Source organism: Chlamydotis macqueenii, chromosome 10 (genome assembly GCF_036417535.1).
Source record: "Chlamydotis macqueenii isolate bChlMac1 chromosome 10, bChlMac1.mat, whole genome shotgun sequence".
Classification (NCBI taxonomy): Eukaryota; Metazoa; Chordata; class Aves; order Otidiformes; family Otididae; genus Chlamydotis; species Chlamydotis macqueenii.
The window spans coordinates 22,950,776-22,977,751 of NC_141565.1; the positions used below are offsets into that span (position 1 = coordinate 22,950,776).

Consider the following 26,976-nt stretch of genomic DNA (forward strand, 5'->3'; position numbering starts at 1 on the left):
CCCTGGGCAAAGCCCTCAGCCCGGACGCTTGTTTGCAGCCAGCACCCACCCACTGCTAGTGAAGATGCTCTTTTGCCAGCAAAGGTAAACCCATTGCTTTAAGTCTCTGAATACGGCAGGACACATTTTCTTACCTCCCCCCACCCCTAAGCTGAGGTACTCAGGTGACCCACCAAGGGACGGACATGAAGACAAAGGTGCCTGCATGGGGGTGCAATTTATGTGGTTATCAGATCTGCACAGGTACCAAATCAGCCGCCTGCACAACCACCCCGCCGGGGTACGCGTCCCTCAGGCCCTTGGGGTGTAGGCACTCACTCTCGGCTTCGCCTCGATGTTCTCCCTCAGCAGCCACTCCTCGTTGAGGGTGTACCTGGCCTTCCCCGTGATGGCATCGATGGACCCTTTGTTAATCTGCTGTTTGATCGCACAGATCAACAGGAAGAAGGGTTCGCCAACCGTCTCCTGGGGGAAGGAAAGAAGGCCAAGTAAGCAAACAGGATGTGGAGGCAGTAAGTCCTTACAGCGGCGTGGTGGGGACGGGCTCAGCGCCGCACACTGGGTAACTGGACTGGTCCACCCCAGATGCTGCGAATCCCCGGCGGGTGCTCAGTGCTGTCGCACCCCCCGGCTCCCAGCAGCATCTCTCTGAGGCTGCTCAGAAGTTTTCAGGCTTGTGGCAATGTGACAGCGCAGACGGGAAAGAGGACATAACAGCCGACTACAGCCGCAGGCGATTTGCAGGGAGGGTGAACTGTGACTGTCAGCATCAACATACGCCATCCAACCTCCCCAGCAGGTTCTGCAGGGCTGGGGGCTGCCGCCAGCGGGCCCGCCAGCACTCGCTGTCTCACGAGCAGCGCGCTCGCATACTGCCCGGAAAGTAGGGCCACATGCAGAGCTGTGCTGAGTGCGTATGCACACGCACGCTGCTCAGCAAAACACAAAGGTGCATTAATTTACACGTGAAATCACACATGAACTTCAGGGAGAATCTGGCATACTCCGGTACAGAGCTGTCTCCTGCAGTCTGACAGGGCGCAGACTGTACAACCTACTGCACTCAGCAGGACAGGGATGGGGCTGATGTGTACAGAACTCCAGCTGTACAGAGGTGTTTGGGCACCCAGCTTTCTCAGCAAGGCATCAGCTGAACTGCTCTCTGCGCTGCCTGGTTTGCCACTGAAGCTCACAGACGTGCGTGCACTGCGTGTGCCTGTGCTCTGGGAACTAGCGCTCATTCTTGCCATACCACAGCACAGCCCCGATCACAGCCAAACAGAAACGAGCGGGGTCAACAAGCTGTTCCCATGTGACAGCAAGCAAACACACCATTTAACTCTTTACATTCATCAAACTTTGTCCGACAGCAGAGAGGTGAGCTGTGATACCGCTGCAGTGAAAACAAACACCGTAACGGGGACCAGCTACTGGGGATGCGGTTCAGCTACACGGTTTAATGCCAGGTTTCTGATCCACTTCTGTCTGCTATGCCGATGCGCAAGGAAAACACAAGCTATTTTCTTAAGAACCTTTTCAGTACTGGAGTACATCCCGTTCTCCCTAATGTTCATGTGCAATTTCTTTCCAAGGAGGCAAGTGCAAATTATTGCACATTCACGTACTTTCTGAGCATCACACACTCCCCGCACAAACATTCCTGCCATCTGAAATGCTGCTCAAGACAACAGATATCAAATGATTTCGGTACTTCTCAGCTAGGAGCTGCTAAATCCTGTTCAATCTGCTTCTTAATTAAGACTTGGTGATTCTTTAATTTAATTGCCCTGTAATTGCTAAAGCAATTAGTCTGATGTCAGTTTTGACTGGGCTGCGTTCAGCGCAGTTGACGATAAGACACTACAGCAGGGCCGTAGGTGGGCACGCACCATCTGTGCCAACGGGGCGCCTGCTTTATTTTCCAAGGGCAACTTTTTTTATGAGCACAGGGAAGCTCCTTGGGCCTTCTGCCGGAGTTTAATGACTTCCTACAATGCTCCTTCTGAGCACGCAGCATAAAACAGGCTCACAGAAATCACAGAAATCATAGAATGTTTAAGGCTGGAAAAGACCTCCAAGATGATCAAGTCCAACCATCAACCTAACACCACCATGTCCACTAAACCATGTCCTGGAGTGCCACGTCTATACGTTCTTTGAACACCTCCAGGGATGGTGACTCCACCATGTCCTTGGGCAGCCTGTTCCAGTGCCTGACCACTCTTTCAGTAAATAAGTGTTTCCTAATATCCAATCTAAACCTCCACTGCTGCAACTTGAGCCCATTTCCTCTCATTCTATCGCAAGTTATTTGGGAGAAGAGACCAGCACCCCTTCCCTACACCCTCCCTTCAGGGAGCTCTAGCGAGTGATGAGGTCTCCCTCAGCAGAGCTGCCGGTGCTGGAAATGGAGGAAGGCACAGCTTCCAAAAAGCAGAGAAGGATGTGAAGTTGTGGGGATGTGGAGAAGTTGAGAATTACTAACGGAGTGGAGAAAGTGTCAGAAGATGGAAAGAAGTTAGTTTCTGAGAGAAAGGCAGAAGTATGAGAGAGGGAGCAGGGAGTGACACGGCCACAGACAGCCCCGGGCTGCAGGACCTGCCTTCCCCGTAACGGGAGCACGGAACGCTGCCACGCTGACCCCACAGAGGGGCCATGTCGCAAACCCTGCTAATGGCCCTGCTACAAACAGGAACGCTGTTTATGTCACATGTGCCTGAGCACACAGTGGAGGCGACCCCAAGGCTAAATTGTCCGTTGGTTTTGGAGCCTGCCCCGTCTCCCCCGTGGGAAGCTCTGGCTCTGGCCACAGCTCCAGCCGCAGAGGCTGGCTTGCGGCTGCCTCCAGAAATATTTAAAAAGTGCAAGTCCTGCTGATACAGAGGCTCTTTACGGCTGGAAACCAGCACAGGCCGCACGGGTTGGGGGGATCCCGTGGCCCCCTCCTGCACACGTAAGGCTGCGTGGGAAGGGGCAGCCTGGGGAAGCGGAGCGGGCCCTTCGGACGCGCTGCGGCGTGCGTGAACAGGACCAGCCCCAGCACCGCCTGCGCGGGAAACGACGACAGCGCACTGCTGGCGAGATACTATTGCTGTTTGGCTTTTTGGCTTTCAGGCTCAGGAACTGTGGGATGTTAGGGAATCTGCAAAAGTGCTAATCAGACAGCAAATTTCAAAGAGGGGAAAGAAGGGCTGGCAGGCAGGGATGGAAGATAAAATGGCAAACTTGGAAACCTCAAGCATTGTTCGGAAAACTCATCTGGAAACAAATCAAAATGTCTTTGGACTTGGCTAGTTGGAGAAAGGAAGTTTAACTAGAAAAGATCAGTGCTGATTCAGGACAAAAAAATACTTAAAAAAACACAGTCTGGGGCCTTTTTTCCTCCTATTGTGAATGTATTCTAATGAGACTTCATTTTCTTTTTTGACTGAACTGTTACGGGCTCTTACAGCTACCCAGGGCACCGAAATAACGTCACAGTAATGGAAAGCACAGTTCAGGCTGGCATCACTTGAAATGTGTCACGCACGATGATCGTGGGAGGGCTTGGTTTTTATATACTTGGGAAAAAAAGGGTTTAGAGCACAGACTGGATTCACATGTTGCTGCCCTATTAACAAGGTTGACAAGTCATTAGAGATGTCCTCCCAGGAACACATCATAGCCATTTCCAAAACGTCTTGGTGAGGCTGGGATGGGAAAAGCACAGAAAACAGCTGCTTATCCCAAGTGCCTGCTAATTTTGGGATTATTATCTCTTTGCACTCTGTGAGGAGCCAAACCTCAGCTCCATCTCACATGCAAAACTTCAGGAAGCTTGGACCCAGACCTAAAAGCTGAATTCCAGGATCCTAATTTTCCTTTAACTCCCAGTCCCCCGATCCTGTCAGGAGCCAAGCACAATGGTACCATGATTTCCCATGGGGAAGGCTTTTTCCTCAGCACTTTCCACCAAAGCTGTAGAAAGTAGAGACATTGACCATTTCATCCGCGATTCTCACTCAGTTCTGCAGAAACAGAGATTTGCATGGATTCTGCAAACGCTGCGAGTTTCCCCTGAATTCAGTGTCAAGCAGCACGCCTCCTGCTAGCTCTTCACCTTCTCTCCCGCGCGCCCGCCAACGCTCCCCTGCCAGAGCGCTGACTCCGCTGCCTTCAGGTGCCCTCCACATGTTCAGCCCGCTGCTGACTGCAGCCTGCCACTCCTCCCCAGCTGAAGACAGCTCCCTCAAATCATTTTCCCCCAAAACACAAATGGACGGACTGTTAGGCAGAGCATTAATACGAAACAAATGTTCTGAGCATGTAGCATTGACTTACAAGGGAAAATACAAGCACTTGGAATTTTTCCACTGCATAACGGCAGGGACCTCTGCGGCAGCTGTTTCAAATAGACGTTGTGATTAATGGGGATAATTCAGGAATGAAAACCAGACCCATCGTCACACGTCTGACAGATCAGCGCTACAAGGCAGGCGGGCAGCCTTTTTTTTAACCAAGAAATGCCTCTCTGAAGGCAAAAGAGTTTGATCCAGAGGAACGCAAGGCACATGGGAGGTGTTTGACTACAGCTCGTATTTAAATCGCAGCCCTGGGCTGAAACCAGCCTGCGTGGAAGGAGGTGCTGTCTGTGTGACTGCGGGGGCTCTGCGCTCTCCTGCACGGCAGGGATGGTCCCGGCTCTGCCAGGACCCCCGTCCCTCTGCACAGCTGAGCTCACATCCGCCCGGGAGCCCCCTCCTCCTGGGACGGTCAAAGGGCATCTCCGGACGTGTCTGTCTGATCAGTTCTCTTCCTCCTCCGTACCTTTTTTCCCCCAGCATGGTTTCTTCTCTGATCAGAGGAGAAACCTTTACTGTGGAGCACATTGACGTGAAAGTCTCTTGGAAAGTAACTTTTTATTGCACTCCAGTATGGGAACGGTTTACTTTTCAAATGTGGGAAACAGGCTGTGCTGGGAAGTGCAGCAATGGCCTCCACGGCCATGGCTTCAGGCTGAGCACGTGAAGCAAGACTGAGACTGCAAACCCAGCGTGCGACGTTGGCCTCTGCTGAGACCCATCGTCCGCAGGCAGACAGAGATGCGGATTCAGCTGGTGGCCCGTCAGCTCTGCCACTGCTGCCCCGCAGACCCGCTCCATGCACACACGCGGTGCCTCCTCCTCCCTCTGTGGTGCGGGCTGGGACCACATGGCACAGGAAAGCCAGCTCACGCCCGCAGCACCTCAGCCACAGGGATGGGCGCCAGCCCTGCCACCGGCCCTGGCCAGGCCTGCGGTGAGGGACATCTCCACTCCAGGTGCCCCAGGGCAGCACTTGGAAGCTCCTCACCATTAATTAGCTATGTAACATGCCCAAGTCTCCAGGCCCACGTGATAAGACTCAGCTTACTTTCCTCTTTTTTTTTTTTTTTTTTTTTTTTCTCCCTTGAGAAGGCCTTCTTGCACAATGTCCATTTTTAGCACAAACTGGAGCTGGATCAGATGCCTCACATGTGGTCTCTGCTCTCCAAAAGGAGAGATCAGCACTTTTTTTCTCCAATAGTTTAAGTACCGGCACAAAAACTGAAGATTAAAAAAAACTCACTGATTCACTTTTTGCTGCCCTTACGGGCTGGACAGTCGTGCTGCATCGGCACAGCCACCCTCATTCGTTCCTGTAACTTTTCTTTCATTATACTGGCTAATTATGTGAGCTAAAATGAGCTATTACGAACTACAAAACCACAGGCTTTAGGATAAAAAGTGATCATCAGCTGGGATCAGAAGACATTATGATATGTATGAGGACAATACAGAATTGCTTCTATGGCTGTAGCAAACACTTTGGGAAAAGAGATTTTTCAAATGCTTTTTCAAGGCTCTCCCCGTGGGTATAATGGGGTGTCCTCCAATTAACTGCCATGGAATCAATTAAATTATTGCTCAATTCTTCTGGGAAATTCCAACCAGAACTGGCAAATGTTGGAGATAAAGCACTGAGCAGATGGACTGCTGATGTGCTCTGACAAGCTAAATATATTCCTTTTCGTTACCATCGGAAGACAGTCAGGCTTCTGGGACAGACATCCCGCCTCTCCTGCTAGGATCCGTCTGGCCAGAGGGGAACCACGCGGACGCCTCCCACGTGAGAAGCCCCACATACCAACGCGCAATGACATGGCACAGCACTGCCCCGGTGCCACCACCCCTCTCGACAACCGGGGCTCTCGCGCTCAAGACAGACAATGCTGAACTGGCTGGCGACCGCCAGTACGGCTGCATGAGCTGGTCAGAGAAAACAACAAATAACTGGAACAGTTTCCAAAACCTCAAGCCACTTTGGTTTTTTCTCTGCTCCCCTGCGGCTCTCTTCTCAAGCATGGTGCGAATGTGAGTTCGTGCTCCGGCCTTAGGAAAGGCTTGCTGCGAAGTCTGATCTCACCAGATCCCCAGGCAGAAGCGGAGAAGCAACTTAAGGTTGCTTTTCCACACTTGAACCCTTCAATACACTGGAGTTCGTCAGCCATCAGTGACCGTTCAAGTGGTACTTAGGTCCTCAGCTGTCCCATGCACCCCTCACGACTCCTGCACGCAGTGCTGAACTCGCACCCGCAACAGCAGTGAGCTGGTTCTCTTACTCTGAGATAGCTGTACATGCAGATGGACATCCAGTTGGTGAGCATCTTCTCCACCACGGATTCCGTTCTTCTCAGCATCAGCTTGGGGTTTTTGGAAGCTGAAGCGTCTATTAGATCCACCAAGAGATCCTTCATGATGCTGGTGTAGTACTCCAGTTTCCCGTGCAATGCAATAGTAAGCAGGGAGGCCAGGTTACACCTGAAACACAGAATTGTGTATGACCCAATCCAATCCAGCAAGACTAAACTGCTGACTGGCATAAAAAAAAAACCCAAAACACAAAGGCAGTATATCTGATAATTTTCATGAGCCTTCTCAACAGTGTTAAAACTTCAAACCCTCTTTCAGTGCTGCAGGACCTTGGGTCAGCTCGCACCTTTTTACCGGTAAACCAAGTGTTCAGGGATACACACACTCCCGAGCGAGTCACTCATTGTACCTTTGGTGCTCTTCAGGATAACGGAGGTTTACGGCCACCCGTTTCTAACGGAAAAGTGGGAGGCAAGTGTAACTCAACCTTCAACTGGAATGGATGGCTCCAGACATGGGCTGGATTGCTTACAGGTTAGGAATAAACCAGTTTCTTCCAGCTGCCAGGTCTTTGGTTCAGAAGCTCATACCTGTCTCTAACAGCAAAGTCCTTCTGCTGCTCGAGAGCATGGACAAACACAATGAGAAAGTGCTTGTTGTTGAGTAAGGTGGAGAACAGCGAGATTCCTTCTTCCATATTGGGTCTGCAGTTTTCAGGTATCTAAAGAAAAATTTAGAAAGCAGAGTGAGAAAAGCCCTGCTTGTTGTTTTCCTCCAGCTTTTACCCTGCCTGACTGCCAGGATGTCCCTGCTGAACGTGCAGGTACTGAGATGAAGACCCCTCACTCCCCATTTGACACAGGCCAGCAGCATGCTTTCCTGGCGAGGGCACGACTGCGTCCAGGACTGCATCAGAAGCGGCTTGGCCAGCGGGGCAGGGGCAGCGGCCACTCCTCTCTGTTCAGCACTTGAGGCCACCCGGAGTACGGAGGCCAGATTTGGGCTCCCCACTACAAGATGGACATTGGCAAATCGGAGCAAGTGCAGCTGAGGGCTGCCAAAACAATTAGTGGGCATACAAGGAGAGGTGGAGAGAGCTGGGTTTGGCCAGCTTTAAGAAATGGTATGGGGAGATCCCACTGCAGCCTTCAGCTGCCCCATGGGAGGACAGAGAAGACAGAGCCAGGCTCTTCTCTGCCGGCACAGTGCTAGGACGAGAGGCAAGGGACACCAGATGGAGCATGGGGCACTGATTGAATATAAGGATGGAAGTTTTCACCTTTAAGGTGGCTGGACACTGGAGCGGGGCTCTGAGAGGCTGTGGGATTTCCATCCTTGAAAATATTTGACACAGCTGGACAAGGCCCCCAGCACCCTCCCTGAGCTGGAGCTGCTTTAAGCAGAGCTCCCTTCCAGACTAAGTGACTCTCTGATTCTTCAATTCCTACTTCTTGTCCACATGAAACCCAGCTCTGGGACAACAACAGCTTTTACCAAGTCTCTGCTTTGGAGGAATCTCATTTACGATGAACTGCATACGGACTGAAGTGACATGACACACCCAGGAAGAAAAGCCCATGGCGGAGCCCGGCAGGATCCCAGGACAATGCTCCTTCATGCGAGAGCGGATCCACAGATTGGCCTTCTCCAGTCAGCCAAAGCTGATCTGATTCTGGTATGTGTTAAGTGTTCTGAGTGATCATGCATCTCCCACACACCACAAGAAAACGCACGGCATTGTCAACACACACAAGTATGGTTAGCAACCACTCCAGCATTTGTTTTGTAGCAGGTTACTCACTTTCCATTCCCCGGCCAGCAGCGGGTGAGTTTCCTGGACCTGGGAGCCCACCTGGGAGCCGAGCTGCTGGGACGGCAGGATGTAGCACTCCTCGTAGAGCGAGGAACACTGCAAGCAAGCACAGTGTTAGTGGAGGGCGGCTGCGCCCGGCCAGGGACCTCCTCGCTTGCCGTGAGCCCCGAGGGAACGAGATGGAGAGACATGTCATTGGGGCTGGAGACCACCCATTATGAAGAAATGCATTGGTATGGTTTACGAAGCCTTTAAACACTTTGCAAGAGCCTCTTGATTGAGCAAACACCACAAGAACAGGGGGAGGCAGATGTCTGCACAGAGAGGAGGCTGTTAGGGTGGGGAGACTGCAAATAGACTAATTTGACAGCTCGAAAAATCCCAGAAGAGAAAGCATTATGGAAGACTGAGTCAAAATAGAGGAGTACTGGGTGTTTTAACATATGTAACTTTTGAAACAGATGGGAAAAATGTTTAAATCTCTAACATTCATATAGCAGCCTGAATCTTAAAGACTCTAGTGTGCAGATATATAGAGACTGAGTAACTTAAAAACCTGAGTAATCACTCCTAACGAAACACTCTGCAGTCATAAATCACCATCTCACTCCTCACCACTGAAAGGCAGCTGCCTCAGGGGTGAAATACGGCCGCTGTTAAGGGCGCACAGCGGAGCAGCCAGTGACGGGAATTACGGCACCAGTGCGTCTGATGCGGCCCTGGAGGAGGACTCGGGTCAGACAGACTGGGACCGGGTGCCCAAGGGGCGTCTTACTGGGAGCACTGCGCACCCAGCCCTCAACAGTGAGAAGAGACGGGGGAGGCAGAGGCATCTAATGACTCCTGAGGACCGGCCAAGCAGCTGGACACTTGGAGGCACACGGCATGGAACAAAAAGTCGCCCCTTCCCTGAGCAGGGATGGCAGACAGGCCCTTCAGCCACCCCTCAGCCTCAGTCTCCATCGAACAGAGCGGGGTGGCCTTGGAGCCCCTGGGGAGAAAGGAGTGACCCCAGAACTTTGTGCTCATGTGAGAGGGGGCTTTCAGAAGAGGGTGTCTAACAGCATCACACCACCAGCCAGAGCAGCTCCGGGCCGGTGCCACTGCCGGGCTTCCATCGTGTGCTAGCAAGCCACGCCTTACTGTACACTGGAGCTGCAGCTCCACTTTTGATGATAATTGAGGCTGAAATACGTGACAACTAAATACATAACAGTGAAATTATTTTGTTACACTGTAATAAGCCTGCAGGAGAGGGAAAGCAGAGCCCTGGTCTGGTCAGGAAGGACCTGGGAGCGATCAGGTGCCTGTGAAATGTGGTATCGCCTTACTTTGGGGAAGAACGTCCGGGTGACAAAGTGCTTGTACTCCAGGAACGGGATCCCCTGGCTGCGGTTTAGCTCCTTGGTCAGGTCTGTCATGTCTGTCTGCAGCTCCGCAAAACCTTGCACAAAGAGACCCACAGATGTGAGCGCTCCGATGCTCTGCCAGCCGAGCGAGTGAGCAGGCTGGCACCGAACACCGTGCCATCTCATCTCTGCTTTTCCAGCCTCTCCCCTGAGCGGGCTGAAGCAGGCTTCTCCAGGAACAGCAGCTTGCCATCAGGTGTAACCACCAGCACCACACAGCAGGTCCCGCAGCGCTGACAGGGAGAACATTTCCCCTGCCTCGGGACCAGCCCCCGCACCGGTTCGGCTGGACGGGGACCTCAGCCTGCCCTGCGGAGCCGGAGACCGCGGGGACAGCAGAGCAGGCGCTGGGACTGCTTCTCCCACTGCTCTAGCAGGAGCACATTGCAATTTTTGATGCGCCCAGTCATAAAGCACACTAAAGATTACCGTGGCCTTCAAGCAACCCTCCGACATGGCCAACAGCCATCAGCCCCCAGAAAGGGAAACCAGCGGTGCTGAAGACCAGTGGCGCGCCGGGTCAGGCAGCAAGACCGCGGCAGGGCCACGCTTTCAGCCACTGAGCTGCATTCACAAACCCCGCTGAAGCACACAGGCGGTGACGGAAATTCTCCTATAAATAATCCTGTAAACTTCTACAGAGTAGAAGGTGAATGGCTTCAACCCCGCCATTCCAGCATCCCCGCCTAGTCCTGGCTCCTCCTCGGCGCCCAGCACGGCGACTTACCTTTGCGGATTTCCTCCCGGATCTGCGACTCCATCTCCTCCATCTGGAGCAGGGTTTTCTGCCAGTAGCGCTCTGCTCTGCGGCTCTTTGTGCAAAACACAAAGAGAGCTGGAAAAGAGGAAAGGAAGGAGCCTTTTAGACTAGCGCTTAGGAGCAGCTGCTGCTGGGATCAGAGCGGTCCTCTGCCGACACGGGTGCAGAAAGCTGAATTCAGTGTTGGTTTAACACCTACAACCAGACTGGTATCAGATCAGGCAGCTGTCAATTAGCTGTAAATAATAAGTAAAACCAGCTGGAATTTAATGATGATGCTGTAACTGTCATCTTCAGTTTAGGTCTGGGCTGCCTATGTTCAGCTTAGCGTCACATTAATGTATTCCAGCTGATTAATAAATACAGATTTTAAGATGTTTACCACCTGTACTACAGTGCTCATGTCTGACACTCTTCCCATGCCTTCAGAAATGTTTCTAATGATGGGTGATGCATTTAACAAATAACGTGCATTATAATCTTTATCAAAAATAAATTCAGTCCCTATTAGAAACACTTCATTTGCTGTCAACTGACAGGCTGCTTGCTGCAGTCATTCTGGGCACACGATGAGAAGACACCCCAGCCAGAGGACACAGGTGCATCCAGCGAGGTTAGCAAACTGTTGTGTCTGCTCCAGATCTGCAGCCAGGGATGCCTGCTCTTCGCCAGGCGCCTGTCACTGACGGCAGGGCCCCGTGCTGGGTGGACCTTTGGGATGGTCGGGGACAGTCACGCCTGTGTGCGAGCCCTGCTCAAGTCAGTACAAGTCTAAGCCTAGCTTCTCACACCCTTCTTTACTTTGTATTATAGTAGCTACGAAGTGTTTTGGGGAAAGGGTAAGTTTATAGATACCACATGCTCCAGTAATGGAGCTGAACTATGGATTCAGCCAGGAAATGCTCCGTGCTGCAGGAAGTTCTGATCCCGGGTCCTGGCTTGGTCCCACACAGAGAGGAGCTGCACCCAGACCAGCCGCAGATACTGCGCAACTGCAGCACTCAGAGGTTCCCTAAGGTGTGAGCGAGTCATCTTCACCCCTCCACGTGCAACGAGAAAAAACGTGGGCACAGCCTGGAAACCCATTGCTCTTTTCCCTTACCTACGACAGAGAGGACCAGCAGGATGCTGCAGATGACAATTGAGACGATGATTGCTGTCTCTCCTCCCCCAAGGTGCAGCATCGCAATTGTGTAGTTGAACTTTCCAACTTGGATCTAGAGAGAGAGAAGGAGGGAGGAAAAGCAGGAGCTGAGCAGCCCGTTGCCAAACGGCTCAGAGGTTGAGCGAGGAGGGGCTACGGGCAGCGCTCGGCAGACCTTTGCCCAAGGACCTACCGACCACGCTGGCTCAGCCCAGGGGAGGCCGGGCTGTGCCCTGCACGGCTGGACCTCAGGGACTTTGTGCCCAGTTCCCTTCCTGCATTCTCCGGTGGGAAGCCGGGGCTGGGTCACAGCAGGCAGTGGTACCACAGCGGTGCCCATCCTAGGGCACGTCATGGCCCCACTGCACCCACCCCGTGCGCGAAACAACCCTTCTTAGAGAGGTCCCTGTACCACACAGTACTGCTCGTGCTACGTTTACTAGAAAACCACTTCCACCAACCACCCAACCCTGTTCTGCCTCTGAACGACCTTTGAATCCCAGCTGCACGCTCCTTTCTCCTCCAAAAGCAGAACTGCTGCCACTCAGGAAAAGAAGGGTAAAGAAACTTTAAAGCCTTTGAAATACAAATAAAGTAAGGGAATAAAAATAAATGAGACCAGAGATGAATAATGATCTTGTGGCTCAAGCAGTGTATGGGGTGTCAGGAGGTGCTGGCTCTGCTCCCAATCCCTACTTCTTGGGACACCAAGCACAAAGCATTTGAGCTCGCTCCTTCGGGCTCCTGACTGCCAGCAGGGAAGGGGCCAACACACACCACAGGCAGGCTGGGGAGTTTACTCGGCGCTGTTTACAAACGGCTCTCTAGGCGCCTGGGATGAAAGGGTTCAACAGCATCATCTGATAAGGAAAACTCATGACCACGCAAGTCTTTCGCTTCTGGAAATGCGAGTTTCATTTCTCTCAAGGACTGAGAAGCGAGAGAAACTCGAGAAAAAAAAAAAAAACTGAAACAAGTTAGGGAAGAGATGGAACAATCTTATGACTGTTCATCTGTCACGGAGCATCTCCAGGGAAGTTGCACACTGCGGTTAAATCACAGCCAGCTCTCAGCAGCTGGGCCAAAGCAGTGCCACAAGCAGGGCCTTGCCACAACATCCGTGCTTCAAACACTGCGTAGAGCACAGCTCCATGCCCACCGGGAAATCCAAGCCCCGGCTCCTGGGAGTGCGGGCGAGGGCACTGACACTGCCAGCTGAGGGATCCGGACAAGCCCGGAGGTCTGTCCCTGCGCTGCTCCCTCCACAGGCAAGAGATGGCCTGCCCTGCTGCGGGCAACGCTGGCTGCCATCGCCTGGTGTCAGGAAAACCTTCAGTGCCTCCGACCATCGGTGCTGGACCACGCAGCCAGGCTCCCGCAGCTCCAGGCCCCAGTGTGCCCTTGTACCAGCCCTCAGATGGACTCCGGTGCTGGAGGTCTCTGGGGTGGTGCTGCCGGGCAGGGTCCAACACTAAGAGCTTCGGTATCCTCCTCGCTGGGCACCAAGATGCTGGATGGGACAGGGAGCCGTGAGCACTGCAAAAGCATCCACGGAGGCTTGTCTGACAGTCTGCACAGCACCTTGCCTAGCCTCAAGATTTCCAGCTCTTTCATCTCAAATGCAGCGATGAGGCAAGTCCTTGATGCGTTTTGAATCTTTTTTTTTCCCCACCAACTCAACCTTTTGCATTTGCCAGAGGAGAAATCCCACACTTGCTGTTTAATTCAGTGTTTAAAGAGTTTGGTCTTGAACAAAAATGGTTCTGAAGGCCTCAGCAAGCTTCTCTTGTTTATTTGGACAGGTCTACTCAATACAATCTTTTGTAAGGGGAACTAATTAGGCTGCAGGTTAAATGCCAACGTTTCCTGTTACCAGCGCGTGGTGGGTGCAGAAGGGGCCAGGCCAGAGGACACGCCGCTCCTGGGAAGAGCTGTCGGGGCTGGGCAGGACTCCTGGGGCACGGACCCCTCAGGGGTCACCGGGAACTGTGCTCCAGCTTATGGGACGGAGTCACCTTGCAGCCTCCCAGGGTGTGAACAGGATCCCCTTGGGACTAAACGAGACCAAAATCAAGCTCCAGCTTACCCAAGGCACTCCCAAAAGAGCTTCTGGAAAGCGACCCCCAAAACACGGGAAGGCTCAGGAGCCCCATCATCATCACCTCCTCTCTACAGACAGCTCCTGCTGCCCTGTGTGACTTGCTAATACGGACCCGGACCGAGAACACCTCCACAGAACAGGCACACCCCACATCATGGCCAGAACTACGATCAGCAGTGGGACGTGTTTTAAAGGGCTGTTCTCCTGCGCTCTGGTCCCTGCAGATGTGACCTCTGCCATCTAAACGAGGGCAAACCGGGCAGTCACAACAACAAGCACCGCAGCTCGCCAGAGGAGAGACTCCGCGCCGGCGGGCGAGGCGCCTGCAGCCCCCGGTAGCTGCCGTCGATGCAAAGCAGGCAAGGACCCCTGGGTGCCCGGCCCCGCGTTACCGAAGCCTTTAGGAGCAGGTTCCAAAGGGAGGTGCTGCCTACGAACCAGCCACAACTCGAACCACGTATGAGGGTTTAGTAAGTGTGCAGACGGGAATACAAGTTGATTAATCAGCTGCGCTGTCAGTGCTGGTACACTCTTAATAGCTATGTGATGTTTTAGGGCTGGGTATCACTCTCCTGCTTCCTAGGGACCTACTAGGGTATTGCCCTGAACGTTTTATGTCAAACCAAGACTAGCAAACTCATAAATTCCTTTCTTCCCCAAAGGGATTTCCCTGTTTCTCCGTTCTCACTAAAACCAAAATTACCCTGTTTAAAATTTCCATTAAAATGACTGGGGAAATTCTGCTACTTCTGCATTTCCATGTTTCCAGTTTGCAGCAGAATTTCATACACCACAGGCTATAACCAGTAAGCCGGGCAGCCCTGTCAGTGATTTGGCCGTGCATCTTCATGCCTTTCCTCTGGGCAGCTGAAGGCCACAGCCCTCAGCTCCCTTCGCCCCTCCTCCTCCTCCCTGCCACGCCGCAGGCTCCCACCCATCCACCGTTAACACACGGGCTGGGAGGGGGCTGCAGGGTCTCAGACCATGGGGACGGGGGTATCTCCAGATATGAAGAGCAGCCCCTGGGAAGCAGCAGGAACCCTTCCAGCCCCGTGCCCTCCTTGCGCCCTCCCCGCTCACGCGCAGGGCCCATCTCCGGCGCCCGGCTGCAGGGGAGGGTGGGAGCCTCACGTCCACTTGCGGCTCCTCCGCTGGCAGCGGGAGGCCAGCTGATGGAAAACAGTGTGGAAATCCCCAAACGTATCTCATGACGGGGAGAAAGAAAATTACTGCAAGTGACAAAAACTCACATGCCTGGAATTTCACAGTGCCTTACAAGAACTGACAAAATCTCCCCCCGCAGCTCACAGCGCAGTTAACGCAGCAGGCAGCCATTGGTGCCCCACGATTTGGAGCATGGCAGCCCCTCTCCGTGACTCAGGGCAGCCTCAGCACCGACGGCACCTGCATCCTGCCGACAAGCGGTCCTGGGGACAGCTGCAAACACCGCGTGATCCATCCGCCCTTCGGTCCGTCCCTGCGGCCTTCTGCAGGGCTGCGGGTGAGTGCGCCCGCCAGCTCCTGCCCACGCGCAGGGTTTGGCACAGGGACCCTCTCTGCCCCGCTCACCCAGTACGTGGAGGCTCCCGGCACTCACCGTCACCGGCAGCTGTCTTTCTGAGGTGCTGAGTGACTCGTTGACAGAGCAGTGGATGACTCTGTCCGAAACAATCTGGATCTCGCAGGAGATAAGGCCAATTTTCACTTGGTACTCATTGCTTTCCAGGCCCAGGCTATCGGGCTCTTTCTAATGACAAAAATAGAATCAGGATGTCAGTCTTTAGAGTAGCAGTAGGAATTGCAACCAATTTTCCTGCTTTACTTTCCGTATTCCCTGCTGGTTCTCAGACCTGGGAAGACTCTCCCTCCCCAAGGACATTTTTTCAGCACTCTGCAGGAAACCCAGAAGTGGGCCATTCCTCATTTTCCTGTTTCCCATTCCTCACTCAGCGTGGGGCACAGGACAAGCAAGCCCCTCACGGAACCTGGAAAAATCTGCTTTTGATCTGCCCTGGCTGTGCGCTGCAGATAAGGATCCAAGCGCCCACCTGGGAGGGGGGAAGGATGTACAAGAGAGGAGGCAGCCAGGGGATGTCTGCAGAGCCTGGGAAAGGGGGAGCGCGTTTCTGAAGCATGTTGCAACCAGTGAGGATATCCTGCAGTGAACAATGGCCTTTGAATTACTAGTGCGCATTGTCCAAGCCACTCAACTGCTGTACCCCCACTTCCTTGTTAACCGAGCTGAATTCAGTAGCCAAAAGAGAAGAATGCAAGACCTGTTTCTGCAGGAATAAATATCTATTGTCAGGACCCTCTGGAGTACCTGCCCGGCTTCTTTTTCATATGTGCAGTATTTTATTTAGCTGCTTGCTATTACATCCGTCAAAAGCAGCGCTCTGCCGTCATGCCCCAAAGGGCATCCTCGGTCACGCTGCATCTCCTGCTGCAGAGAGATGCAGGTGCAGCAGGCTGAGCAGGAACTGCCTGCTCCTGCACAGCTCCTACCTCTCCCGTCCCCGTCCTCCCTTCTCTCTCCCACACTTGTGGAGAGCCACTGTGCTGGCACTTAGGGCTGAAGAGCTCCCACGTGGGGAGCAGGCAACCCCCCGAAAGCAGAAGAGCTGCAAATGCCACTCTCTTACGTGTATCACCAGAGTCAAGGGCTCGCCAGGATGGTGCTTGATCCACTTCTCCTTCTTGGCTGTGAAGAACTGGGGATCGGCATAGTACTCCAGGCTGAACTTGCTGATGTGCAAGGCCTCCTCGGGGTACATATCCTCATCCAGGGCCAGATGGTCATCTGCATAGAGGCGACCGTTCAAATAGAAATCGACGGGTGCAGGCTTGCTCCCCGCAGTGATGTTGGAGGCAGCTGGAGAGGGGCAGGTGATCATGGTGTCAGTGTGAACCTTGCAGCTCTGAAAGCAGGAGAGAGCATGCACATCAAAAACCCAACATCCTGTCCGCTCCCACCCAGCCTTGCTCCCAGTCCCATCCATAGCACGGGCTAAGGCCTCGGCTTCGCACCCCAAACGCCTTCAGGCACCAGGCACAATACCCAGCGGGGACACCCACCGTTTGCTCTCTGCCGATGCCACGGACAACCATGGAGACGTTCTGGACCAGCTCAAAGCCTCTTCCTTCCAGGGTGATGATCCTGCCCCCGCTTTGAGGAGAAGGGAAGAAAGAGAGAGTGACCGGAGAGGACAACGCAGTGGTGAAGTGCAATGGCTGGGTCTCCCTGCCGTCATTTTCCCAGGGATGTTTCCCAGCTGCTTGAGCAGAAAATGTCATCCAACAGCCAAAGCTTTCTTCCTGCTAACAGCAAGCACCCACACTGCTCCAAGGTACCAGGGAAGGAAGGAGCAGCAGCGGTGCTGTGGTGGGAAGGGGAGGCCTCTTCCAGCAGCAGAAAACCATCCTGCTTACTCCCGCCCCCCAGGGAGCAGCCTGGGCACGCAGCAGGTTTCCCAGGCCACCGGATAACCTCCAACCCCTCAGAGCAAGGGCCAGGAGATATTCCCTGCCCCTGCCCCGCAGCAACCCGCAGAGAACTGGAAGCCTTGGAGAGGGAAGAGACCCCTTTAAGGTGGACAGGGATCCTGCGTCTCCCAGACACTTCTGGTTTAGATCAAAATGTGAAAGTTCTTTTGTGTTTTGGATCTGCTGCCTGGGGAATGCACAACACGGGCCTCTCAATGTGCAGTCAATTACCGATAGTAACCAGAAGGCCCTGATGCACACAAGGCTGCTGGGCAGAGCAAGGGGTGGAGAACCGGCACTGCCTGTCTGCTCTGGACAGCAGACGCCACACCCTGGGTTCACCTTCCCCTTCCCTCATACCACATTTCATCCGTTTGGAGCACCTGTCAGGGAACAGTCAGGGCTCACGCATCCTATCACCAGGAGACCACTCCAGGCACAGCAGCTTTGGGCCCAAGGCCCTGGGTGCCAGGTTCTCTGACACTGGTGGGTATGACCACAGAGCTATGACCAAAGTTTCTAACTACCAGCCTGTCACATCTGCAGGCTACTTAACAGCTTCTGCTTTACTTCAAACTTTGCTTACACAGACTATTCCAGCAATACGGTACGATAAATCAGATCCAGCTAAATTTTTACACATTATTGACCCCTCATGGTCAACAGCCCAGCCATGCACCAGAGCAGCCTGACTCCAGGAGCCACCAAGAAGCCTGAAGAGAGAGACTGCTGTCACGTCCTCAGCGGTCTGAAATCTGGAAACTGCTGCAAGCACTAAGCAAGCAGACCAAGGTGATGGAGAAATACCCTGGTGAATACGGGCAGTGACGTTCTGCCACTGTCTCTGTGTCCAGACACCGCTCCCACCACTCAGCATGGTTCACAATCCTGCAAGGAGCTGAGGTTGCCTGAGTCACTACCGTGCCTTGTCATTAACTTCCCCACAGCCCACATCTTTGGCGCTGCGCTTGGGAACACTGAGACACGGCTTTGCTCCAGGGGGATCAGACCGTCGGAGCCTGCTGCGTGCTCCTGCCCTGAGCGTGCTGCTTTCACCGTGGTCCCGCAGGCACAGGCACCGGGCTCTCGGGTTTCTTGGTCAGCCCTGAGTTTTCCAGGGTCCACAGCTGAGGAAGGTGGGATTTCACCACGGTATCCAAAGGAACAGGAGCCTGAGAGCTCCACGGAGATACATGAAATTAAAAGCAACATGCTTTAAAAATGAAATACTGTGACCTTGGAGAAGGCTGAAATCCAAATTACAAACCTCAACTTATCCTCCAGCAGTTTTACCGCCAAGAAAAGTCCTCAGGGTCTCACAGAACCCCCAATTTGACCCTCCCTAAAGCACCCAGCAGGTGCACACAGTGCAGTTACCAAGGCTGCTTTTTTTCCATATCCTAAATGTACTGAAACGAGCTATGGCCAGTCCTGCTGTGTGAGACCTCTTCTACCCGAGTGCTGGGACACCGTGAGAGCACTCTGCGGTGCCCTCTGTCCCTGTCTGCAAGGCAACGCGTCAAAGCCTGGGCTGAGAAAGCCCTTCTCCCACCAGCCCGCAGCTGACCCTCTCCCACCGGCAGATGCAGACGCGTGCCAGCTCAGAAATGGAAGTCATGATGCTACCACAGCGCAGCACGGGGCCCCCACGCCGCACCCTCCCTTCCGCTGCAGTGACTCCCGGGGCTCTGACACAGGGTTTGCTCAGGACCTGCTCTGCATCTGGACGGCATGGAGCAGACAGGGCGAGCTCGCCTTGCCTGCAGCAGCCTACACCAGGATGCTGCAATTCGCTCTGCGCTTTGATGGGAGAGCGCCTTCGCTTTTGCATTTGGCACAAATTAAGAGGCTGATCTCCACAAAGGCCACAAAAGGAAGGACAAACCCAGCAAACACGGCTGTGTCCGCTGGGGAGGGTTCTCACCTGATCTGGCTCTTTTTGGGGTTGATGTCTGATATAACCGGGTTCTTCTCATACTTGAACGTGATGTTGTAGCTGGCACAAGACTTGTTCTCAAACTGAACGCAGACTCGCACGGCCGTGGTGAGCTCGGCAGACGGCATGGTGCAGGTGATGGTGCTGTCGTTGCGGCTGCACGGGGAAAGGCAGAGTAAGCTGCGGAAAGCCACGGCAGGGAGAGTGGCCGGAGCCAGGCACTGCAGACCTGAGCACGCCCTCAGAAGCGAGGCAGACGGCAGACACAGGGAAGAAGGAGCTCCCAGTCACACGCCAATCACCTATTCACTGTATAGCCTACTAACGAGCAATTCTCAGCATGTACCATCCCAGGCTGCCAGACCGATTTCCCACAGAGCCAAAGAGAACGGGCAGGCTCCTACACCTCCCCACCGACGAGATGGGAACACAACGCAGGACGCGTTTCTTCCAACCAGCAAGCTGCTGCGGGAGTGGGACCCTGCACGCGCAGGTGCCTTCCGGCAGGTGTGGGAACGAAACCTATGTCTGCTTTGCTCCCAGAGTTTTGGTCCTGGTCCCAGACCACCCAAGGGCATGGTGAACGGTGCATGAGAAGCACTTTGTTTGCTGCTGGTCGCTGCCCCCACATCACCGCAACCCCAGCGTGGTCACTTTGCCACAGAAACTTTCCCCGTCCTGTGTCAGGCACCCGCAGTGCGGCTCTGGCTCACCGCTCCAGGGACACCAGGCTGACGGGGCGCTGGAAACCAAGGAGGCAGCAGCCAAGCGGGCTGGTGGGGTTGTTGCGCTGGCTCCAAGGTTTGGCAGCATCGTGCAATGGTGCCCTCCACCAAAACCCCAGCTCTTCCCGATCTCCTGGGGGACAATATTATCCTTCCTAACACTTTGGCTCCTGTCACCAGTTCAGCGCCAGCCCCCAGACCCAGTCCCACCTGAGGTCGGTGCACTGCTTGGAAGTATTGACAAGGACGCGAAGCTCAGAGCCGATGTCCAGCCTGCTGCCTCTGATGGTCACTCTGGTTCCTCCAGCCTTCGGGCCATTCAGGGGAGCTATGGACTGCACCACAGGAAGCTAAAAACAAAGGGGAAATCTGTTTTCTAGTCTGGTAAATTTACAGCTGGATACTCCACGCTGCACATGGGAATTGCTTCTGTAAATTTAAGTATCCAGTATTGTGAGGCTCTGAAACAGCGGCACAGCGAAAGCTTTTGCTGTCAGAGTTTCAGAGCAAGGGTACAAGTGGTAAGGAGTGAGATCATATAAAACCTCTGTGACATTCTGCAGTCCCTGAATTCTGGCAGTACATGAGACATGAGTCCAAACTGGAGCCCAGGATCCCACCAGTCCTTTGAGACTTCCAATGGAGGGTCCAGAGCTGGCGACAGCTCAAGGTCCACCAACAAAAGGAAATGTCTCACTCATTCCAGCTCCCAGATCCATCTCCTCCTGAATGCAAAGATAATGCTAAAGCCTCGCTGGATGACGGCCTTGAGATCTGTGAAAACAGCCACCTGCGTCTAGATAATTGGATATCAAACTCCTTCTTCAGGAAGCTTCAAATCTGAATCTCTTGAGGTGACAGGAACTAAGGGGGAAGTTACTTTGCCTCTCGCCATTTTCAGCAGAAATTAGCATGTATGTTATCTGCATTTGCAGCCCCTGGAAATCTTCCTGAGATTCATGAAGCTCAGGCTTTGATAGCTAACACAGCCTGAGCCCTCACGGCTGCTACACAGAGCGCCCCAGGAGAGTCTGCTGGGCAACCTCCCCGCTCCGGTTTGAATAGGACACCAAGGGCAGAGCAAATAATCATTTCAAGAGCCTTCCACAAGGCACTTGGTAAGCCCCTGTCAAACACCACAGACCCCAGAGGCACGAGACCCGCCGGGCTGTGGACGGTGCTGAAGCCTGCTCCCCACTTCAGCTGTAGCCACAGAGCCAAGCCACACTGGGGCGGACTGGAGGAGACGGGCTAAGCGGCTTCGTACCACCCAGTGCTAATGCCCTTTCCTGTCAATCCCAGCCACACAAACATGCTTATTAATAGCTATCCTTGTCCTTGTCCTACACTCGGACCGCTTTATTCCTCTACAGCCACTTCCTCTGTTGTTTCTGATCATTACCCGTTTCCACAGGATCCATTTTGTTCATTTGTATTTCTCTGGGTGTCTGCAGGCAGCTGTCTCCTGCCCTTGGCCCCTAACCTATCCATTCAGATGTGCAGTTACAAGGGCAGAGAGGATTATTCACGTTCCCCAGAGCCCTCGAGCTCTTCCCCTTAGCCAGAGCCGGAGGCTGCTGCTCTCAGTGCACCGCCAGCACTGATGGCCTCCATCGCAACTTCTGCAAATGCAGCTCATTTGGCAAATTCAGCCCGTCCATAGCCTGCTAAAATGTCCTGGAGAAGTCTCTCAATGACATTTCTCCTTCCTTCTCAGCAGAATTACAGCTGAATTCTGTTTCTTCTAGATTCATCTAATGGGGACTTTGGAAGATGTAGCACACAATATTTGGTATTTTGCAAAGGACCTTCTTCAGAAGGGCAGTTATGAAAGTCTTTTAAACTTTTTCAGGTAAAAACTGCTATTAGTGTCCAAGCTCAATTCTCACCGAGAGCAGCCTCGCATGGTGTAATCTACTCCATCTTCACGCCATTGTATGGGAGAGGAGAATCAAGAAAACTAAAGCGTATTGCTTAGTTTGCAAATGGCGTGAAGCCGCATTTGGTGTAGAACACAGCTACACATCGTGCAGCTTCACTCCCCGACATGCGTGCACACGGCAGGGCACCCTCTCATCTGTTGTCCAAGCTCTGCTAGATAAACAGACACGACAGCTTTCTGCTGAGCCACCCGAGCAGAAAGGCTCCTTTCCCCCTTCCCAGAGGACAGCCTTCTCCTTACGCCTGCCCAGAGCTGCCAACACAGACCTGGTTGGAGTTCAGCGACTGGTTTTTGCTCCTCTGTGTTTAGCACTGGTGCTTTTACAGATGTTTCCTGAGAGGGCTTTTCCTTGCACGCCGAAAGCCAGCGAAGAAGCTGCCCAGCCCTTTCCCAGTCTTCGGCCCCTCTTTGTCAGCCAGACAATTGGCCTGGCAGCAGGCGATGCGGCCGAGTCAGCACGCACATCCTGACAGCAATGCGCCAGAAATCCCAAACCCAAGGTCTGTTACCGGGTCGTACCCCCGTGGTTCCTTACTCCACGCCAGACCGCTGGATCTCTGAGACTTTTTGGATGTGAACATGGATGCCTGGAAACTATGGGAATGGGTCCCAGAGGAAACGTCCTTTGGGGAACTACCGCTGAGCCAAGCCCAGCAGCGCCCTCGCCGCACCGTCCCCTCCTCGTGCGCTGCCTGCCCTGGCCCAGCTACGGGGCACTGGGGTGTGCGGTGCCCGCGCGGCTGCACGCTGTGTAAACCGCCCTGAACCAAACACCTAACACATCATCCGTTACAGGGTGGGGGATTACGCTCCGTGATCCTGCCCTGAATTCCTCACAATGGCTACCAGGAATGAAAGCCATTTCCTGGGGCTCAAGCCTTCTCTCAAGCCGCTGGACTGCAGCATGGCCTGTTCCTCCCCAGCCAGAGAACAGCAGAAGCAGAAAGGCTCCCAGCAAACAGCATGCCCTCGGCACCCATCCCCGTGTGCCTGCCCTGGACGCACGGGGCTGCCCGTGAACAGCGCCGAGCCAGAGACGAGGGCACTTGCAGGAAAGAAATGCACAGATTTCTTTCAGGTTTCTAGAGATGAAAGTTATCTTTGTGAGGTGGTACAGCACAAAGCTACAAAGGGCTCTTCTCTGTACAATGACACAGGATTAGATAAAGTCTAATTCCTACACATCACTCTCACGCAAAAACTAAGACAATCTCTGCAGCAAAAAGTATCAGTTCTAAATAACGTTGAGTCCATGGCGCGTAACGTACACAGCACAAAGAGACACTGCAAGTCTCAGAACACCTCACAGGTTGTAACAGCACTTTAGCAAAAGAGGAGGAAGAAAAATGAGCTCCTCCTCATAGCAGGAGCAACGGCGATGCAGCCAGGACGCGCGACAGGCCACCACAGGGGCCGAGACAGGAGCGTGGCCATGCCCGAGCACAGCCTGGCTGCAGTCCTGCCCCTCGCACTCGGGCATGGATTTGCCAGACCCGGCTCAGGTCACCACAGGTGAGGAGAGACGCCAGCTGCTCCTCGAGGACAGCGACGTGTGCTGTCGTAGATCCTCTTTCTAAGCCAGCTGGGGGTGGGGAGCTGCAGGCTTGAGGCTTGTTTTAAGGGGCGCAGGAATTACCGAAGAAACACCCAGCTACTCACCACGTAGGAGTATCGCTCCCTGGACTTCCCCTCCCGGCTCACATTAACAGTCACCACATCAGAGAACGCTTCCTGAGTCGCTCTGGTCTGGCATACGATCCTGCGGGGAAAGAGCAGATTGGTGGTGGTGCCAGCAGCAGGGCTGCCCCAGCAGCGCAGAGGGGCAAGTCCATGGCCGCCTCCTCCTCCACGCTCTGCCCGGTGTCTACCGCAGGGGCGGCCTGGGCAGCACCGTGCCTGGCCGAGGGCACCCACATCCCACCTGGGCCAGAACAGGGCTGGCAATGGGGACAGGGAGGGCTGGGCACTGGCAGGGGACACGAGGGGGCCAGGCACCTCCTGCCCAGCTCCCCCAACACTCACATCTCGGAGACGATGTATCGGTCGGGTAGCGGCGCGCACTGCACGCTGCCTATCCTGACGGCATCGAGGACGTCGCCGAAGCGGCGGCCCAGGTTCCTCCCGCGGATGGTCAGCAGGGTGCCCCCCTCCAGCGGCCCGCGCAGCGGCTCGATCTGTGGCAAGGCGGGAGAGGTCGGAGGAGAACCACCAGGAAGCTTCCTGGCTTCATCCCTGGGCCTGTGCTTGTGTCTGGTCCCACTTGGCCCTCGTGAAGAAGACAGAACTGCTCCTCACACTCCTGCTCCCCCCACAGCCCCCACCACCACGCTCCCCTTGCTGCAGCTTTGCCAATGAGAAGCCATCCCACTGCTATGCTGGGTTTGGTACCAGGGTTTGCTCAGGGATTCCTGCAGCTGCAAACACATCTGGGGTGAAACACCACCCCTCCCACACCACAGCTTCGAACGGAGCTGGGATAGACAAACCCAGTGGAGAGACACCAGCGTGCTGGGAAGAGTCCTGCCATGACATTCTCGAGGGCGGTCCTGAAGCAGCTTGCCTGCTGCGTTGCCCCCACTCCAGGAGGGCTCTGTGAGGGCTTGTTTGCTCGCATGACGCCAGAGGATCTGGATTTACCAGCTACTATTTGCTAAGGAAATAGCAACAGAGCCCTGTGACGCTCTGTGACCTGAACTGTGGTTTCCTTCCATTATTTTCTGGCGAGGCACTGATAACGCTTGATGGGTGCTGGGGGAGGCCAGGCTCCAGGGGGAGCAGCCCTCTCCCACAGCGATGGGAGGGAAGAGGCAGGCGATGGGGATCCCGCAGTTCCTCCATGCAGTGTTACAGCACCCGGATTTTGAGCAGCTGTTGCTAATGCCTCCCTAAGAACAGAAATCCCAGATCCCTGCTGATTTTGATGTTCACATTAGCCATTTCGCGTCTCCCGCTTCTCCTTTCCTAGGAAGCCCATTTTAAGATTTGCTCTATATACTTTCTTTGCTACTTGTCAGGGACAAATTTGTTGGCTCATACCATATCTCTAAGCAGAATCCCAGATCCAAATGCCCCCCACAAACATTAATTCAACTGCAATTTAAATAAAACTCGTTTCAAAATGCATAATGCCAAAAGGTCCCTCTGCCACTCCTATCTCAGCAGAACTGCAGAGCACTTGTACCCGCAGAGAGAGGGCTCCCGTTCACATTTCAGCTGTGCTCCATTAAATGCTATTCCTGATGAGCATCCTTCAGCCAGCCCTACAAATCTTTCTCACTTTTACCAACTCCAGGAACTCTGGGACATTTTGATTGTGCTGCTGCTTTTTTTTTTCCACTAACATGATCAAGATTGGATCTTGTCACTAGCAAGATGTCCTTGGCCTAAGGTGACTCAGCAGCAGAGAAAGTCAGCGAATAACTCAGCGCTGGTCTTGACCCTGTTCCGTGCCAGGGACAAAGCGCGGTTCCTCCTTTGCCCCCAGCCAGGGACAGCGCAGCCGGTTTCAGGCCTCTGTGCCAGCTGCCATGCCACGCGTGCCCTCGGCGTTGCGTTGGGGTCTTACCTTCCTAATCTCTGGAGCTGGGCAGATGTCAGAGACTGCGGGGGGCTCGCTGTGCAGCCGGCAGCTGGAGCTGCTCTCGCTCCAGACGCAGCGGTGCCCCAGGTCCTCCCTCCCCAGGCACTGGGAACAGTCAGCGCTCCCGGTCGCACAGTTGTACACCTCCACTGAAGCACCAGAGACAACAGAAAACATGAGCTCCTGAGCCTCAGACTTCCACAGCTTTGCTTAGCTTGAGGCAGTCAAGCACCCCCACCCCATACATTAATCCAAGTAACATCTGAAATCCAGCGGATGAGCAGAGCAGCTTGCACATACAGCAAGATGAGGCAGCGCTTGGCTGCCATCCTGAAGACTTCCCAGAAGAACTGGGTGCTTGTTCTCACTGCAAGATAATTTAGCACTTTCTTTTCCTTTTTCTTCCCCTTGAAAAACAAACAACACCCAAACTCGGAACCTTTTGTCAATTTATGCTACATGTTTCCAGCTCTCAGCATCCACACGGGAAGCTGCTTGGCAAAGCTGGCTCCATCCTGTTAGCAAAGCAATCACGTTGCTTCCACACTCCGACAAAAACGGGATGGTTACAGTGCTTTGTGCAGTGTTTACAGCTCCTTTCCTTCCCCTTGGTGACCACGGGCCCTTTGCACTGACTTCTCCCTGCAGATCTGCTCAGCCCAGCTTCCACATCGTTTTCCTACACCGCTTTCCCCTCTGCATTAGCTGGTGCCCTAGGTTACATTTCCTCTCCAGCCTAAAGACTTCTGTCTCTGGAGTGTGGGTATCCGCTGAGATAAACAGCCAGAAACACTCAGGAAACATTGCTTTCACACCCTTTTCCCCAGAGGAGACTTTGCAGGAGAACATGAAACAAAGAAACAGCCACATTTTGCACTTGGCTTTGCAGGAGGATCTCAAGGCGCTCCACAAGCGGCTAATGAATCCCTCAGCCTTCAACGGTCTGCCTGTGCTTCTGCTAACGAAATGTCAGGGGCACCGCAGAGCCTCCCGTTCCCACGAGAAAACGAGCTTACTGCACCTCGTCCTGAGTCCACCGGTGAGTTACACCGGCTGGTTTTCCACTCAGCAGCAAAGAGCTGGGATTCCTTCAGTGGACTACCAAAACGCAGCTTACAATAAAAGCTAATAAATACTGAACTAATAAACATTAACAACAGTAATTCCATTACAAACAGTATGAAAGATGCACACATTTATAATTGGCCTGGCAGATCCCTGTCTCTGCTTGCAAGTCAGCCTCTCTAATTTCACTCGCCCCAACGTGACCAAGGCGAGGAGGAGCCAGAGCAGTCCAGCGGTCCCACAGGATCTCCAAATATTCTGGCAAATTCAGACTGATGCAAGCAGTCTGTGTGAGCAGTTCTTTCCCCGTGCAGGAGGAAGGGGGATTCTACCACGCGCTCTCCGCTGTCGTTCCTGCTCCCAGCACC

General features: G+C 53.8%; 1 protein-coding gene across 1 annotated transcript in view; it reads right to left on the reverse strand.

The window, feature by feature from the left end:
- Positions 1 to 26,976, reverse strand: part of PLXND1 (plexin D1) — a 77,186-nt gene that overhangs the window by 14,408 nt on the left and 35,802 nt on the right. The window contains exons 12-26 of the mRNA XM_086755568.1: positions 25,529 to 25,692; positions 23,986 to 24,137; positions 23,623 to 23,722; positions 20,232 to 20,371; positions 19,285 to 19,452; positions 16,953 to 17,043; positions 16,520 to 16,795; positions 15,475 to 15,624; positions 11,735 to 11,849; positions 10,600 to 10,707; positions 9,795 to 9,907; positions 8,452 to 8,559; positions 7,241 to 7,371; positions 6,620 to 6,818; positions 319 to 465 (exon numbers count right to left, since the gene is read on the reverse strand). Of these exons, the coding sequence (XP_086611694.1) occupies positions 319 to 465; positions 6,620 to 6,818; positions 7,241 to 7,371; positions 8,452 to 8,559; positions 9,795 to 9,907; positions 10,600 to 10,707; positions 11,735 to 11,849; positions 15,475 to 15,624; positions 16,520 to 16,795; positions 16,953 to 17,043; positions 19,285 to 19,452; positions 20,232 to 20,371; positions 23,623 to 23,722; positions 23,986 to 24,137; positions 25,529 to 25,692 (2,162 nt within the window). The remainder of the gene's footprint in view (positions 1 to 318; positions 466 to 6,619; positions 6,819 to 7,240; positions 7,372 to 8,451; positions 8,560 to 9,794; positions 9,908 to 10,599; positions 10,708 to 11,734; positions 11,850 to 15,474; positions 15,625 to 16,519; positions 16,796 to 16,952; positions 17,044 to 19,284; positions 19,453 to 20,231; positions 20,372 to 23,622; positions 23,723 to 23,985; positions 24,138 to 25,528; positions 25,693 to 26,976) is intronic.